This window comes from Aquila chrysaetos, chromosome 1, assembly GCF_900496995.4.
Source record: "Aquila chrysaetos chrysaetos chromosome 1, bAquChr1.4, whole genome shotgun sequence".
NCBI classification, from domain to species: Eukaryota; Metazoa; Chordata; class Aves; order Accipitriformes; family Accipitridae; genus Aquila; species Aquila chrysaetos.
Genome location: NC_044004.1, coordinates 69,875,808 through 69,888,193, shown reverse-complemented (window position 1 = coordinate 69,888,193; position 12,386 = coordinate 69,875,808). Strand labels below are relative to the sequence as shown.

Below are 12,386 nucleotides of genomic sequence, written 5' to 3'. Positions count from 1 at the left end.
TATCAAGCCTGCACATGCGTGTAATGAATTAGACTTTAGCTTATTATCACTATTACTCTACCTGGCTTTGCTCAATTAGGTGTGTTGAGCCCTTCTCAAATGGGATTAAGCACCTCATTTTTTACTACCGTTAACTCACCGACAGCTGGGCCAGGAAGAGAGAAAAGGTACCATTGCATGTGACGAGGCGCCTTCATCCCGCAGCGCACCGGGAAGGGATGCTGCGAGTGTTGGGAACGGCACACCAAAGCCGCTCGTTTCCTGAAAGAGTCTTGGTACTGTGGAGCGAAAGTCGTGGGCTCACCACCAAAAATGAAGGGGCGGGGGGGGGAAGGAGCATTTTTGTATTCTCTTGAAGTCTATAGCTGTCCAAAAGTTTGAAAGCTTGCAGGGTTATTTTGTGTTACCTGTCCTCTCTATCGAAGCTGTCTGCAGAAAGAAGTCTCTGACTTCCTGCCTTTTTGATCGCAACGCTTGATTATTTCTAATTTGCTGTCTGTGGGAGGCCAAGGATTAGCACAGAAGTTGGTGTTGCAAACTCAGATCTTCCAGCTGCGTGACTGCGGTAGTACGTACTAGATGACTGCGATATTACATACATGTCATAGCAGACGTGTTATTCTCATGGAAGGGGTCACAACAGGTTAAAACATGAGGGGCAAGACAGCTTTCGGAGAGCGAGCTGACTGCACACACGCAGTTGCTTGGGACAACAGGGTGGTGATAGGTGGGTCATCATCCTCCATCTTTGTATCCCCGGCTCCAACCCCGCTACGTGCCTGGCCCCTCCACCCTCCCGCTGTCCTCCCACAGTTCACAACACCCCTCTCGCACAGCAACCGAGCAAAACGTCTCTCTCCTTCTCCAGAGGGGAGGGAGCCGAGGTGCCGCACTCATTTTGCACCCCTGGCAAGGCATAGCCTCTTGACGGGGTCCTGAGCACCCTGCCACCCACCCTCTCCAACACTCAGTGCTGGAATCGTGTGGCTGATCAGTAAGCAACAGTTTTACTTCTTTCCGTGCTGGATGACCTGGACTTTGTGGACAAGGTGATGGCCTGATCAGTGAACTGGGGTTTGACTTCTACCTTGGGTTTCAGTCCCTCCAGTGAGATGGGAAAAGGTCTTAGCCAGGGGAGAGAGAGAGAGTCCCTTCCCATCCACAGCAATGTGTCCCGGCCTCCTGAAACTTCCCATTGAGCCTTCCCAGCCACCCATCCTTGTTCTGGGCGCACGGTCTACCTCTCCTGCTAAACTGGAGGTTGCTGCTCCTGAAGATGAAGACAGTCTGAGCCATTTTTGTCCTCATCTGTGGGAAGGCAAAACTCAAGTTTGTCTACGTTACTGAAAAGCCTTGTGCTGCCTCTATATAGAAAATCCACACATTAGAAATATTAAGAAGGAAATTAGGAAATTAACACGTTAGACATATTAAGAAGCAACAAGCCTAACAGTGAGTTTTCTTCAGCAACGCACTTTCTGAAGAAAAAAAGGTCAGTGCTTTGCCAGACAGACAGACACACTGTCTGTGAAGTTACCCACTGGGTAGAGTGCAATGCTGGTCTTAAATCTTTATGTTCAGTACAGCACACTGCATGTGAGTGAGCCATTCTCCTTTACGGGTGAGCTTCTCTCTTTTGGCGAGCTAATGTGTCAAAAAGAGCTATTTCTTCCTTCTCTCCTTCTGCCTAAAGTGTCAAGCAGCACCACGCTGGAGGAAACATTGTGATTAAACCAAAGAAGTAATTCAGCAATGTCTGGCCACGTTATCTGCTTTTATTTGCTGGCAGTCTCTGCTAGCGGTGTAGAACCTGGCACGGGAAGGGTTGACTTGCTGTTGAGTCTGGCTAAAACCACCGGCTATCTACGGGCCAGTCTTGAGCTGCTGGTTTGCAGTGTTTTGATAAGGTCACAGCAGCCCCCCAGTTCCCTCCATCTTCCCACACTCTGAGGAGGTGAGTTAACCACAGTTTACCCCATGTTTTTTTGTTTGCGTCCTTCTCTCTGTTTTCTGTGAGGATTTTGTTTGGATCACTGATTTCTTCCACATAGAACGGAAACACTGCCAACACATCCAGCTTCCAGAAAAACAGGAAGACCCAGAGGAAGCTTTCAAGCAATCTAAAAACACTGGGAAGAAGCAGCATTTAAAAAATTAACATCAACATTTTTAAAGAGAATTCTAGTAGGTGCTATGCTTTAAAAAAAACCCACAACTGTTAATCACTACTTAACAAAATTAAGATTTGAATTGCTTTTTTAACATCCAAACTCTAAAAGTTTTATTTTTTCCTCAGGAAAAAAAAACACCGGAGGAACACTTTGTGAAATATTCAGTGCATGTGATGAAAGAGCTTAGTGATACCTGAGGCCTACACCAACGGCCCTAGGATGAACCTCAGCGGAGCACCTTTTTCCTGTAGTATTTGTGTAATAGATACTGAATGGCAGGAATGCCTGTGACTGCCTGCCTGCCTGCAACTGCCTGCCTGCCTGCAACAGTTAGTGTTCTGGAACAGATTTCAACACACAGCACATGAAGCGACCAATTCAAGATTATGCCATAACAGCTATGCCATAAAAATCTATAAAAATAAATATTTTGTTCCTGAAATACCAAATCCTTTACTAAAGGCTTACGTCTCAAAAACCAAAAAGAGCTATCTGCCTGTGAAAGCCCACAGTAAATATGGACAGCTTACGGATGAGCACAAGATTTAAACTCTGGAAAAAATGGTGACATTAAATCCTTTAAAATATGATGTAATAGTCTCCAATAGAGGTAGATGAATCAATAAGTGGAAAATATTTATTTTGGGGTCAAATGTAGCTCTTTCACCCGATCATAAGTTTCCTGTGAACAGTTTAATTAATGTTTTTTTGCAAACTGTAGCTTGCTAGTGAATTGTCCATGGTGACTATTCACATATCAATATTGGAGTTGTGTGGCTGAGCAAATAAGCAACAGTTTTATTTCTTACCACCTTGGATGACCTTGTGGACAAGGTGATGGCCTAATCAGTGAACTGGGATACTGTTACTCTCAAGGAGGCAGTGGCAGGTGGAGGGATAGAGACAGGAGAGAACATATGGTGATTTTTAGGAAACTTAAATTTTTGCTTTTAAATACAAGTAGAATGTTCTGTCTATTCACCTGTAATTTAGAAATAATTTTTCCCACCCTTTGATTTTTTTTTTTTAATTAAGATATTTGTTTGTGCCTGGAAGAAGCAAGGGGAGTGTGGCATTTCTGTTACATGACTGAGGAGCTGCAGAAGGGACAAAGCCTCTTAACGCCCCAGCTCCACTGAAAAATGTCAACGAGGCATCATTGTGTCGCAAGGAGAAAAAAGAAAGAGTTTTTATCTTAGTGACTTTTACTGAGTTCTTCAGATTTCATCTGAATTTTGCAGTGTTGGCAAGAATGAGTCCATACCCGTCTCGAACTTTTCTCTTGACTCTCCCTCAGATTCATCTCATTGTGTATTACTGACAACTCTGACTGTCCTCCAGAAGTACTGGAAATAATGCAAGAGAAAAAGAAAAATCTCCCTAAATTGTGAACCTGATCATTGATGCCACTTGTAAAATTACATGTAATTGTCCCTTCCTCCCCTTTTTTCTGGACTTGGCCTGAGACATCCCGAAAAAGCAGCTGTGACTCTGCTGTCCTCCTGCCATCCTGTTTCTCTTCCATGTGTTTACATCGTCTCGGACACTGTCTGACCTCGGGGCCAGGCGTTTCTCTTCCCCTACCAGTGGGACCACACGTTCCCTAACCTGCCAGCTCCGACCTGATTTTTTTCTTTCCGGTTTGAGGAGTACAGAAATGTTTGGAAAATGTAATTGAAGCTCAGGCAATATGGTATGTTCCACTCGCTTAGCTGAGACAGTCTGCTTTGCTCCACCACAGTGCACTCCTGACAAGATAATAGTTCTTGCCAGAAAAGATCAGATTGAGCCTGAAAGAGTTCAGATCTACAAAAAAGATTCTTCTGATGGAGGCAGAGTCCAGCATGAAAACTCTTAAAATAAAACAAAATAAAACAATGAAAATCTTGTAAAGAAAAAAATCCATGTTCCCCTGTTTGGAAAGGCAGAAAAGAATTACACCTTCCTGGTTTGTATTTTGGGGATTTTAAATGCTATAGTGATCCTAGATATTATGGTAGAGATTGATAAAATAACAATAATGGTAGAAACACATTTAAATCTCTTTAGGTTCAGGCTCTGGAAGTCTCAAGCCAAAGCATTTGACTCTGGCTTTCAGACCTTTTAATCCAATTTGTAAATTCATTAGACCTCCTATCCCTGCTATCGATATAGGCTGAGGATTTTCAAAATTCTCAAAACCACTCAACTGAAATAAATAAATAAATAAAATCCCCATTCAGGATGGGCTTTCACATCCGAGAATATGGTTGCTTTTCTCACTCAGATGCTAAGGTTTCATCTTACCTAACTTGAGATGTCACAAGCATGGCTGTCTTGTGACACAACATGTCTGAGCTAGTTGTCTAGATTCTTTTTTATAGTCAATGGAGATAAACAAGCACTTCAAGAACACAATTCGCCTAATCAATTTAGACATCTGCCTTTGGAAGAGATTAAATATGTCCTAGTCGCCTCTATCTCGCCGCTAACTATAAAGAAGGCGTAGATGAGTAGCGCATATGCAAACCACCGCACTGTAGGCGACTACAGTGAGATGAATCCCAGCCCAGATGACTTGCACTGCTAGTTGGCTTAACGTAATAGGACTGCCTACACAGCCTGCGGCTGCCGGCAAGTGTCAGGACTATCCCTGAAACTGCCCTTACTCCAGCAGAAAGTATTAGTGTTGTGAAAGGCTTGCATTTCTTATTCTTCCAGTAAGATAAAAGATAAGTAAATGTGGCTGGCTGAAAAGCAACTGCTTAGAATGAGGGCTTAGTATTTCTGATGGAGGCATCCTGAGTCTGCAGAGAAGATAATTTGTAGTGGTGCTAATTTCGCTGCAAAGTACCAGGTCCCAAACAATGTGAGTTTGGGCCCTAATGTGTCACCCTCTAGTCCGAGAACATGTTAGAAAGGCACCTTCTTGCTGTCGTCACTGCCTTGTGATGGTAGGTCCTTTTTTCACAATGTTCAGAGCCCTTTGTGCGTTCATTAGATGGACCTCTCCTCAAAACCATCTTTTTTTTTTACTGCCTAATTTCCCTGGTTTTGACCGTATGTTCGCTGGGTATCAAAAATATTCCAAGACATCTGGTGACTTTAATTTTTGGTTTAAATTATTTTAATAATTTAAATTTGGGAGCACTGCAGCATAGTTCTTGGATTAATCTGTTAGGGGGAGACAGGAGCTTCAGCTAAACACATCTTAACCCTGCCTGGCATTCATACATGTTTCCTTCTTTCTTCAGATACTTCTAGGTAATCTTTTGATTTCCCTACTTTGTTTTCAAAATACCAGTTGCAAGGACTTAAGCGTGGAGATTAGAACAAAGGTAGGTAAGAAAAAGCAGAATATCTAGTTGACATAACTTATTATTATACTTGCATTGTAAGCTGAATTATTGAAATCATTGTGTGAAAAGGCTCTCTAACCAAAATATTCTCTGACTGGAGCTTGCTTTTTTATGCTGTAACACAAACCACCAGCCTGCAATGTCCTCATATTTGCTGCCTCTTAGCCTTTACTTGCTCACCGGTATTCTACACTGCAATAAAATTATCTTTTGGGAGGTGTTCAAGACATCTTCCACCTTGTGTTTTTTAAGGACAAACCATGCTCAGCCAAACAGCTTGGGTGATGCTTTCTTGACTATGCATAGCATTGGAGTCTTGGTCTCTTATATGACCACGCGTTAGTTTTTCTCCTGCAAACATGGTCATCTCTACAGTAATTCTTATTTCTATGACAAGACCAAACCAAACATGTCTGAACTGTTAAGTTTCCGTTGTGCTGAACTTGTAAAATGCTTCCTATGATAGAAAAAGTCCACACATTTTCAGTACATGAGGATAGGTGCAAAGGTATTGTCCCTATGGAGGGAAAATCTCGCTGATTAATTTTGAACAGCAGAGACCTGAGGAAGTTTCTGCATGGCTGGCCAACCAGCCAGCCTGCTCCTTCTTCCTTGCCTAGTCTAGAAAGAAAAGGGAAATTCCCTTGCATTAAGTAAGGTAGTCAACTGATCCCCTGGCAAAAAAACAGAGGACAAACATTTACTAGTGAATTTCCACTCCAGAAGTGGGACAGAGAGTTTTCTACAAAAATCACAAAGGAACTCTCAATGTATTACACCAACGCAGAACTGAAAACTGGTCCTTTTTTGCACGAGTTCTGCAGTATAGCCTTGCCTTTATTTGCCTACGTCAATATTAAAAGGAATAATGGAAAAGAGGCAAGAGGTAGCTTAACAACCAGTAAACAACCCTAAAGTGTGTGGACATACAGTCATCTCATTTAATTATGCCTGGTTTGTAGTACTTTCCTCAATCTCTTTGCCAAATAATCTAAATAACTACAATCTGAAAGAAACAGTAGATAACATCATCCACGAGCTGACCAAAATAACTCTGTAGATTAGCTTTACCTGGTAATAATTTTGAAATCAAAAGGGAAATATCTGAGATGAAAACAAATGTCTAAATGCAGCTTTTTCAGGCTTAAAAGAATCTGTCTCTTTGCACTGATTCATTGTTGCGTAAATACTTAAAGATGGTTTGGGATATAGTTTGACATGCAAAATTTTTTGTTAAATTAATTTTTATTAGGTTTTTTATTAGCGTGTTAAGTCTCTTGTGTCATAATGAAGTACAACGTTTGTTTTCACATGTAAGCAAAGGACATCATAGAAGAGTTTAGGGATCACTATCAGGAGCCACAGCTGACTGTGACTGCAATGTGAAAGTACAGGGGAATGCATAGGTTTTCAAACTATAAGTATAATAAAAAGTTGGGAGCTGTAGTGAGGGCTGTCTTATTATACGAGTCCAGAATTTCTAAGCTATTTGCATGAGAAATTAGCGTCATTTATATTTTTAAAAACAAACCCATTTGAATTACATCTCCTCTTCTATCAGCTCCTGTTTCCTTTGTCAAGGCGGCTTGGCGGGCAAACCGGAGGCAAATGGATTTCCACATGACCTCCTTTATCTGGCGAGATACATAAATAGTCTACTCCAAAATTTTGGAGAACCCATTTAAAACACTTTGGAACACACTCGCAGAAGAACACAAAGTCAATGGAGGAACCAAGGTGTCTTGCACATGCTCGTGGAAGCGGAGGTGGTAACTGAGACGAAACCACTGCCGGAGGAGCCCAAACTCCAGCGCAACGAGCTGGAAGGTGGCACAAGCACTGGATCGTGCTTGTAGTCGTCACATAGCAGGGCATGGCGTCACCTTGCCGGGCGAAGTGCATTTTATTCAGCGTTTTGTGTACTGCCTGGTTGGTTGCGGTATGCGATCACAAAACGGGTACTGTTTTGAACAGCAATGGCTATGTGGGATTCCTAAAACGGCAACACGTGCAACAGTGCGGTAGCTGGGTCTGAAGTGGTTTCGGTGCTGTAGGCAGTGAGGATGGATCCCTTCTGAGCTCCCTTCTCTAGCTGCTCTGCTGGGCACATCATCTTCTTGGCCGCCGGCAGCTGCCAATTGCAAGCTCCTTTTTAAAAATGGGGAAAAAAAGCCCTCAGTAACCCAACCAGCTGCAAAACGGCTGAGGGCCGTTGATTTCTCGCTGCTAGTAAAAAAAAAAAAAAAAAAAAAAAGAGGATCTAAAGCAAGGGAACCTTGTTTGAAAAATAAGGTGGCAATTCCTCACGAACACTGGCTGTTTGCAAAGCAAAAGTGCGAGATTGATCCTAGTGGGCACAATGAGAGCTCTGCAGCTTTTTAGGCCATCGCTGATACACTGGCAAGGCAAAGAAAATCCTTTTTCCTCCAGGATTGGCCCTGTACAGAAACACAAAAGACCTCCGTAGTGCAATTAATTGAGCTCAAAGAACCTTTATCCTCTGGGCTTCCTGAGTAACAGCATTCTTGTACAGAAATAACCTGCGGGGACAAAGCGAGGGGAGAGGGTGGTCGTGTCCTGACGTAGGGTTACAGCAGTCCCGCAAACAGTGGCTACCCCGGGGGGTAGTCGGTACTTCCAAGCACAAGCCATATTGCAGGAGAATTTTGAAATGGAGAACACTTAATGTTGTTTAAACTTTCAGAACAAAACTGTAGCAGGCAAACTAGCTGAAACATTCATTCTTGACGGAGGTCTTTGTGACTTTTATCCTAATTTCGGGAAATTATTCCCTAGCCTTATTTAGCTGAGTGTAAGGATTTTACTATCTGGAGAAACTGGCTGGCCTAATTATTTCAGTTGTGCCCACTAACCTCTCTCATAGACAGTTTTACAGCTGTAAATATGCAGATGTTAAAGAGTCAGGCCTAAATATTGTGCTGTTTATGCATTTCATTAGTGTTCTTAATTGCTTTGGTTTACCCTAATACAGGGTATCTAAATTATGAACTGCAGAGTATTGCTGGTTATGCACAGACATCCACGGTATTAATAGTCTTGGTTTTGCTAGCTGTTCACTTACTTGGGAAGAGAGGTACGGCTACGCGCAGCCCTCTCTCGAGACGATTAGTGAAAGCGCCGGTGGAACTGTGAATGGGAGACTCAAATGTTGAGAGCAGAAAAGGAAATCCACCGCCATGACTAGACAGGGAGCAGTCCATCAGATATCTTAACTAGTCATTTGGAGATCTTTCTTTGTGGTGTTATATTTTCTTCAATTCAACAATCCAACGAATCATTTTTATGTCCTGTGTTGGCACTTGTGATTAGGCTCAACAACAAGGTACGGTCTAAAAGGCAGTTTTTATTACTTGTTATTTATCACTATTCTTGACATTAACTCCTTTTCCCTAACCTACGATTTATCGTTAGATGGCAGGGATGAGCCCCCCCCCGCCCCCCCCCCCCAAATTTGTCTCTGGATAGCTGTTTTCAAGAAAATGGATTGACAAACTAATGTATGACAAATATATGAAAACTAATGCTGGACTCCGGGCTAACACTGGTTTCAGCGTGTTTTAAAATACAAATGTAATGTTTTGAAATTTGACTTCAGGGACAATTTTGTGTCTTTGGACCAGATAACTTGGTTGGTTGGTGCCTCCGTAGAGTCTGCTTAAGGCAAAAGGCTCTGGCTTTCTTTGATTAGCCCTCAAGACACAGGTTAATTAGTGGAATTTAAATGAACCATTGGATCATGCTACAACACCCTAATGCCAATGGCATTTTTAGTAAGTTCACACTGATTCTACATGTTCTTGCGCTGACAATACTAAATTGCCTCCAGGTTTCTAAAGGAAACTAGAAAATTTTATGGTCTTATCTGACACTTGGATAATCTCAGATGCTGAGATTCTTAAACAGCAGCATTAGTGGTTTAAACAAAAGAGCTATACTGAAACCCAGCTTGAAATCTAAACCCAGCAGTACAATTTCATGTTCAAGTTCACGCTTACATGTTCAAGTTCATGTGTGCTTCATTGCACGCATGAAATCACTTTTTTACTCCTTCCAATAGCCCCACGGAGGCAGCTGAAATGGTGATGTGCAGAAATGTACGTGAGGATGGTTTGGATGCTAGGATTTGCACACTTTTAATATTGATAAAGGCCAACATTCACTGGTTTTCTGGTTTCAAATGGTTTTGGCAGACTATCTTCTTTGATGATCTTTCTTTTAGTGCTTAATAGTGCTTTACTTGTCATAATTATTGTGAAAAATTTATGGTGAAATTGATGCACTGATTTTAATGCCTCTAGGCTTTCACCTTTATTTTTCCTGTTATTTCTGCAAATGCCCCTGTTGGAACGCTATGACCGCTGCTTTGTAACTTTTTTAATGCAATATACCTTGAGGAATCGCAGCATCGCACTGCTCCCTTCAACAACGGCACACTAGGGGGACTATTTCTCTGCAGTGGAAGAGCACCGGTACTAACCACCACCACACCAGTCCCATGCCAGAAGCCTGCAGTTAAGTAATCTGTGAAAAAAAAAAAAAAAAAATATATATATATATGTACGTATTTATTTGAAGATCTTTTCTGGCAAAGTGGAAGAGACCGAGCACCAACAGCGGAGATGTTGAATGAGTTTAGTCTTTCCCTTTTAATTGAATAGTGTTTAGGATTGCCCTGCATATCACTCCCCTTCATTTTTGTTTACTTTGGGGGTATTTAATCTGTGCGCAGACACACCAGAAAGCCCTACCCCGACGGGCTCACCGCCCGGCCCTCAGCCAGGAGGGAAAGGGGGAGTGGGGTGAGAAAAGGCACCGGCGCTGCGTACATCCCCGGGTGCCAGCGGCGGTGTGCCGGCTGAGGGCGATCCCCACCGCCTCCCGGCAGCAGGAGCGGAGGCGGCGCCCGCCTCGCTCCCGGGAGGTTCCGCCGCCGTCGGCGGGGCCCGCTCGGGGGCAGCCCCGCTACCGCCCCGGCTCGGGGGGCTGCGGCTCTTTTCCAGGGAAGCGCAGCTAGGGCTAGCCTCGCAGCCCACCGACACGCCACTTAATAATAGTATCACAAACGCCGCAGATCAATAAGCAGGCACGAGCAGGCGAAACTTCGTTATTATTTTTTAATGTGGGTTGTGTTCTTTTTTTTCAGTGGCTTTTCCGTAGGGAACGGTGCTGTGGAGCGGAGGGGGTCGGAGGGGGGGAGTCTGCAGCGGGTGGGCACTGCTCGTTTCAGGGGAGATTTAAAATCCTTCCGACGCTTCCACCCTAATGAATCCATCCCGGCTGTCACAGGCCCGGCCCCCCCATTGTAGCTTCTTACCAGGGAAGAGCTACTTCTCTTCCCCGGGCAGGACGGCAGCTGGCGTTTCGCCCTTCTGCGCTCACACCCCAACTTTTTTAACGTTTTTTTGTTGGTTTTTTTTTTTTTTTTTTTTTTTTTTTTTTTGCTAAGGCAGTTTCAGACTCGCTAAGAGGAGTTTACTTTTGCCGAGTTGTTTGCAACGCAGTTTTTATAGTGATTTTTGGTGTTCCCCCCCCCCCCATCTCTAAGGAACGATTTTGCGGTGGGTTTCAAAGAATCACCCTTTCAGCCGCGATTTTTTTGATACCTGTTACTCAAATCGCCACCCGCTTCGCAGCCCCGTTCATCGGAACCGAAGAGAAACCGACCCACTCGCCCTCCCCGCCCCAGCGGCCGGGGGGGTTCGGAGCGGCGGGTCGGGGTCCGTCCCTCACGCCCTTTTTCTCTTCCGCCGGGCAAACGGCGGGCCCGTCCCCTCCCCGCGTCGTCCCCGCCGGCCGCGCCGCCGCAGTCCCCGCCGCCTACAGCTCCCAGGATCCCTCTGGGAGGCCGCCGTCCCCTCCCCTCCCCTCTCCCTTCCCGGCCCTTGTTGTTTGAAAAGGCTCCGGCGGAGTTTCGGGGGGAGCCGCCGCCGTGCCGTGGCTCCTCCGCTCGGGGCGGCGCCGGGGGCGGGGGCGGGCGGGGCGGGGAGGTGCCGCCGCCGTCGTCCCTCGGCTTGGCCGCGGCGGCCCGGCGCTGTGGAGAAAAGTGGGCTACGGGGGGCGGGGGGGGGGTGTGGAGGGAACACGACGCCGTGAATACCAGGGTAAACCCCTCCCACGCTCGCCGGGAGGGAGAGGACCCGGCCCCGGCCCCGGCCCCAGCCCCGGGGCTAGACCCAGCCGCTCCCCCCGCCGGAGGTGAAGGCGAAGGAGGCAGGAGCGCTGGCCGATCCCCTCCTCCCGGCGCAGGGGGAGGAGGAAGGGGAAGAAGGAGGGAGCTCGGGGAGTCCGCGGCGGCCGGCGCTGAGCTCGGCCCGGCGGCGGGGCGAGGCGAGGGGAGGGGAGAGAAGCCCCCCGCGGCCCTTCCCCGGCGGGAGGGTCCCGGCGGCGCGGGGGGGGGCGGTGCCAGCGACGCGGGGCGGCGGCTGGATCCTGCCCTGGGACGCCGGAGCCGAAGTTGCGGCGGGGCGGCGGCCGCCCCTGTCGTCTCTCCCGATGTTCGTGTGACTCGGCGGCGGCGAGGAGGAGGAGGAGGAAGGGGGGAACCTCCCGCCTCAGCCCCGCTCGCCGCTCCGCTCCGGCTGGTTGTTGTGCGTGAGAGACAGACACAGACACACCGCTCCCCCCCGTCCCTCCCCTTCCCTCGCCCCGCAGCCCCGGGAGGCCGGAGCGGGCGCGGTGCTGCCGCCGCGTCTCGGGGCTCCCTCGGCCCGGCCCGGGCGCCGCTGCTGCCGGAGGAGGAGAAGGACTGCCCCGGCGGGCAGGCGGCCCAGCCATGAGCGGCGGGGAGGTGGTCTGCTCGGGCTGGCTCCGAAAGTCCCCACCGGAGAAGAAGTTGAAACGCTACGTGAGTGCCCTC

At 46.6% G+C, this 12,386-nt stretch overlaps 2 protein-coding genes across 8 annotated transcripts in view; one reads left to right on the top strand and one right to left on the bottom strand.

Moving 5' to 3' along the window:
* Positions 1–4,649: 4,649 nt before the first annotated feature.
* Positions 4,650–12,304, bottom strand: LOC115347512 (formin-like protein 20). The gene is made up of 3 exons (XM_041125999.1): positions 12,145–12,304; positions 11,134–11,764; positions 4,650–7,947 (listed from the first exon to the last, which is right to left on the bottom strand). The coding sequence occupies exons 1-3, from the start codon at positions 12,302–12,304 to the stop codon at positions 7,857–7,859; spliced, it is 882 nt and encodes a 293-aa protein (XP_040981933.1). The 3' UTR covers positions 4,650–7,856.
* GAB1 (GRB2 associated binding protein 1) overlaps positions 11,700–12,386 on the top strand; it is a 102,798-nt gene continuing 102,111 nt past the window's right edge. For all 7 annotated transcript variants that reach the window (XM_030016617.2, XM_030016581.2, XM_030016600.2 and 4 more), the window contains exon 1: positions 11,700–12,374. In XM_030016617.2, coding sequence (XP_029872477.1) covers positions 12,303–12,374 — 72 coding nt within the window. In that variant the 5' untranslated portion in view covers positions 11,700–12,302. The remainder of the gene's footprint in view (positions 12,375–12,386) is intronic.

Bases quoted from the DNA above. Each gene is read 5' to 3' on its own strand.
- LOC115347512 (XM_041125999.1), bottom strand. From the start codon at position 12,304: ATGGCTGGGCCGCCTGCCCGCCGGGGCAGTCCTTCTCCTCCTCCGGCA. The intron at 11,765-12,144 runs GTGTGTCTGTGT...CTGCGCCGGGAG, and splicing joins GGGAGGGACGGGGGGGAGCG to GAGGGGATCGGCCAGCGCTC. The intron at 7,948-11,133 runs GTATCAAAAAAA...GTTTCTGTACAG, and splicing joins GGTGGCGATTTGAGTAACAG to GGCCAATCCTGGAGGAAAAA.